The 3,959-nt window shown below is 38.5% G+C and overlaps 1 protein-coding gene across 1 annotated transcript; it reads left to right on the top strand.

Moving 5' to 3' along the window:
• The first annotated feature begins 265 nt into the window (after window positions 1-265).
• LOC102705908 (thioredoxin H4-2) lies at window positions 266-3,669 on the top strand. Its single transcript, XM_006654028.3, has 5 exons — window positions 266-584; window positions 1,110-1,176; window positions 1,299-1,412; window positions 2,162-2,284; window positions 3,196-3,669. The coding sequence occupies exons 2-5, from the start codon at window positions 1,156-1,158 to the stop codon at window positions 3,331-3,333; spliced, it is 396 nt and encodes a 131-aa protein (XP_006654091.1). The 5' UTR covers window positions 266-584; window positions 1,110-1,155; the 3' UTR covers window positions 3,334-3,669.
• Window positions 3,670-3,959: the final 290 nt, after the last annotated feature.

The raw sequence follows: 3,959 nt of genomic DNA, 5'->3' as shown, positions 1-3,959 counted from the left end.
ATGATTTTTAAAGTAATATTTTTATACAAAATTTTCAAAAAAATACATATTTAACCATTTGAAAAGTGTGGGCGTGAAAAGGAAAGAAAAATGAAAATGGATAGCCGAACGCGGCCCAGATCCGTTAAGATTAAAGGAAAAATTAAAAAAAAAGACGGAAAGAAACCAACCGCATCAACCGCACTCCAACAAAAAATCTCGCTCTGCTACCCACTCCACAAATTCCGGTGTTCACACGACGCACGCGCTCACAAAAGTAGTAAAAAAAGAATAAAACGAAAAAGAAAACCAAATAATTTCTCGAGGCGGAGCCGGTCCGTCCAACCCCAAAACCAAATTGCTCCGCCGTCCGGCCGACGCGCCGGGTGGTCGTCGTCGTCTCCAGAGAAAGCCAGAAACGCACGAGGAGTCGCGCGGAGAATTCCACCACCCCGGTCTCCACTGCCCCCCTCCCCTCTCACGATTCAACTCTACTACTACTTCCCAAGCGCGGTCGCGGCGGCGGCGGATCAAGCCTCTCCCCGCGAGGTGGCGGTGGAGGAGATCGCTGGGGTTGCTCTTGCTCGCCGCCTCTCTGACCGCAGGTGAGAGGGGGAAAAAATCCCCGTTCTTCCGCTGCGATTCTCCGTGGTTGTTTCCCGTGCGGTGCGGGGTTTCGGTGTTCGCTTGATTGCCCACTCGACCCTCCCTCCATTTGGGTTCATGGAGTTGGGATTTCAATCCTGGGGAGAAGCCTGTGCCTGTCGTTAACCCATCATGCTTTGCTTTAGCGGATTAGCGCCGATACTTTGTGGAACAAGATTTAGAGAAGTCACCATTTTCGCATTCCATAGGCTCTTAATAGAGTGTTTGTCTTTCTTTCTTTCTGTAAATAATCCGAATCAAGATTGCCATCCTAGCGGGTTTTTTTTTTCTAATAGGGATCATGCTTATGTAGATATTGTTCACTTCGAATGTATGATCACTTGTGCTATGCATTTGGTTCAAATTATTACCTATGATCAATTGTCATGCCTAACAAAGACCATAGCCATACGTTCGTAGATTTTATTGCAGCTCCTTCATATGTTTTTGGATAGACCATGACATGTTTTTACCAATTTTTGAAGGGAATTTTTGTCAGTGGTGTGACTGCTTTGTTGGCTGAACTTCACAATGGGGTGCTGTGTGAGCAAGGTGAGTCTTCTACAATCATAATCAATATGTAGCAGTCCATAGTTGTTAATTATACCACATAGATTACATTGTTGAGTGTGCAAGTGATTCCTGATGTTTCTTTTATTTATTTATTTTGTCAGGGAAAAAACATTGAGGAAGACAAGCTTGATTACAAAGGTGGCAATGTGCATATCATAACAAGCAAAGAAGACTGGGATCAGAAGATTGACGAAGCAAACAAGGATGGGAAAATTGTAAGCAAGCTATCAATTTGCTCAATGGATCACGGATACCTTTCATTCTTATCTTATTTTCTGTTTTTCTGTGCATTAGTTGGTGATCTGTCAGTTCACTACAAACTATATGTCTTTAAGAGGTTGATATCCATGCAATTCTTGTCACATGGTCCCCTTGTTTTGAAAAGTGCAATTATCTAATTAGATTGAGAACAGACTGAAATCTTGATGTGAATGAAACAATCATACGTTCCAGTTATCAAGTCAGAAATGATCCGTGAAAATTGATCAGCTGTTAGCTTGTAGCTAGTACTGTGCGCAAAAAGTTACCATTTCTTAGTCTTCCCTAGTTTATATAGGTTTCTGCTTTTAGTTGATGCAAAATCCTTGCGTGGAATCCTTTATAGTTATGCTGACATGTAGAACTGTTTTTTCTGTTGCTCTAGTTTGTTTGTGAAAGCTTCAAATCCTCATTCAGAACCATTTTATGTTGGTTTTGTTTCTCTTCCAAACAAGTTAAACGACATTGCTATAAAGCCAGTTGTTCTCATACACTTGGTATTTCCCCTTTTTTCCCCCAATGGGATTTGTTTTTAGGATGCATGCTCCTTTTTGGCACTACACACAAAGCAGTTACAACTTTAAGTTTTAATGCATGTGGTTTAGATGGTCATTTTATTGTTGGCTGAAATCTCGCAGCAAGATAAATTCTGAAAATTCTCAATGCTAAGGACTATGTCTGACATACTCATTGTTATGTTTTGTAGGTTGTGGCAAATTTCAGTGCATCCTGGTGTGGGCCATGTCGTGTCATTGCACCTTTTTATGCTGAGATGTCAAAGACTTATCCTCAATTCATGTTCTTGACAATAGATGTTGATGACCTAATGGTAATTCCAACTTATCTTTTTTTTTTTTTGGGGATCAAATCTGCTCTTGGAAATGGTTTGTTGGATTTTTCTTAACCAAGAACCCTACTGTGCTTCTGATGGTGGTAAATTTCATCAATAATTTCATTTACCAATAGAATCGATTTTGCTTCCTTCCATCACTAAATGTTATCTGTTATTCTTTAAAATCTAGAGTAGGAGCAACATTCAATTATCTCATACCCTAAGTGTGATCTGACATAATACTTAATTGTTATTGACATACCATAAATATTAAGTGTATTTGGTTGTCTGTGTGAGTGTGTTTTGGCAAATTTTATTATCTATTGGAAATTATCATAAGAAGCTAAGGGCCCTTTGAATTACAGGAATGAAAAAACAGAGGAATAGAAAAAACATAGGATTGTGACAGGAATGTAAGTATAAAACAGAGGATTGCAAAATAAAGGAAAAATGTAGGAATAGCCGTTTGATTGGACCACAGAAAAAACACAGGAATTTGAGGAGAGATAAAGACTCATACGATTTTTTCCATGAGGTTCTACCTCTTGTTAAATTTCCTCCGAAACTTATATGGAAAGAGACATTCCATAGAAATTTCATAGGATTCATTTCTTTGATTCAAATGGCTTTGTAGGAAAAATTCCTAGAAAAATGAAATCCTCTAAAATTCCTATAAATTTCCTTTAAATTAAAAGGGGCCTAAACAGGTGCTGACCTGGTAGCTCTATACAGATCTTCATAACACTTCTTCTAGAATTAAACAAACAAATACTAATTAAACTTATTCTAAAGTTAACTGAAGTCTCTTAACATCAATAGCACCTCGCTTAGCATGTCTTGTACATAGGAGTCTATATTGTAATGCTATTCGGAATTCTGATATAACCATTCTTTCTTTTTCTCTGCAGGATTTTAGCTCGTCATGGGACATCCGTGCGACGCCGACCTTCTTCTTCATAAAAAACGAGAAGCAAGTCGACAAGCTTGTGGGTGCCAACAAACCTGAGCTTGAAAAGAAGGTGCAAGCACTTGCTGATGGCAGCTGAACCTCATTGCACAACTAGCACTGAACGAGCTTGGCATTTCTGTCCAGTCAAGTTTGTGTCCATATTGTTCCCTTGCATCTTCTAGTTTATAGAGTATTGGCGTCTCTGTTGAAACCATGTTTCTTTCTCTCTGAATTTTGCCCTCTTGTGTAGCCACCTCACACATATGTATTGTGTGAACTATAGTAAGAAGTTGTGATGTGTTCAGAACTGTAACAACATGTAGAGTAATAGTTTTGTAAGATAATCATCGGGTGTGCTGTAGTTTGAGATGTGAACTGTCCCAATAAATGATATTGTGTTTCCTGCAGTAACAACTTTTCATGATTTCTACTACTCGAATCGAAATAGTTTTTCTCATAGAGATTTTATGAAATTAAGGAATTTGTAAAGTGAAATTAGGGTTAACTCTTCCCACGGATCCGTGGATATGTTTTTCGTGGGATGTGTATGGAGGGCTTTCCTTTCTTAGGCCGCGTTCGTCTCTCTCTTAGTTAACTTATATCCCTCGTTTTTCACGCGCACGCTTTCCAAACTGCTAAACGGTGTATTTTTTTAAAAAATTTTATAGAAAAGTTGTTTTAAAAAATCATATTAATCTATTTTATATTTTTTAATAATTAATA

This window comes from Oryza brachyantha, chromosome 5 (assembly GCF_000231095.2).
Source record: "Oryza brachyantha chromosome 5, ObraRS2, whole genome shotgun sequence".
In the NCBI taxonomy this organism is placed as follows: Eukaryota; Viridiplantae; Streptophyta; class Magnoliopsida; order Poales; family Poaceae; genus Oryza; species Oryza brachyantha.
Note: the sequence above shows the minus strand (reverse complement) of the source record. Positions and strands in the feature narration are given on the sequence as shown.

Bases quoted from the DNA above. Each gene is read 5' to 3' on its own strand.
- LOC102705908 (XM_006654028.3), top strand. From the start codon at position 1,156: ATGGGGTGCTGTGTGAGCAAG. The intron at 1,177-1,298 runs GTGAGTCTTCTA...TTATTTTGTCAG, and splicing joins TGGGGTGCTGTGTGAGCAAG to GGAAAAAACATTGAGGAAGA. The intron at 2,285-3,195 runs GTAATTCCAACT...TTTTCTCTGCAG, and splicing joins TAGATGTTGATGACCTAATG to GATTTTAGCTCGTCATGGGA.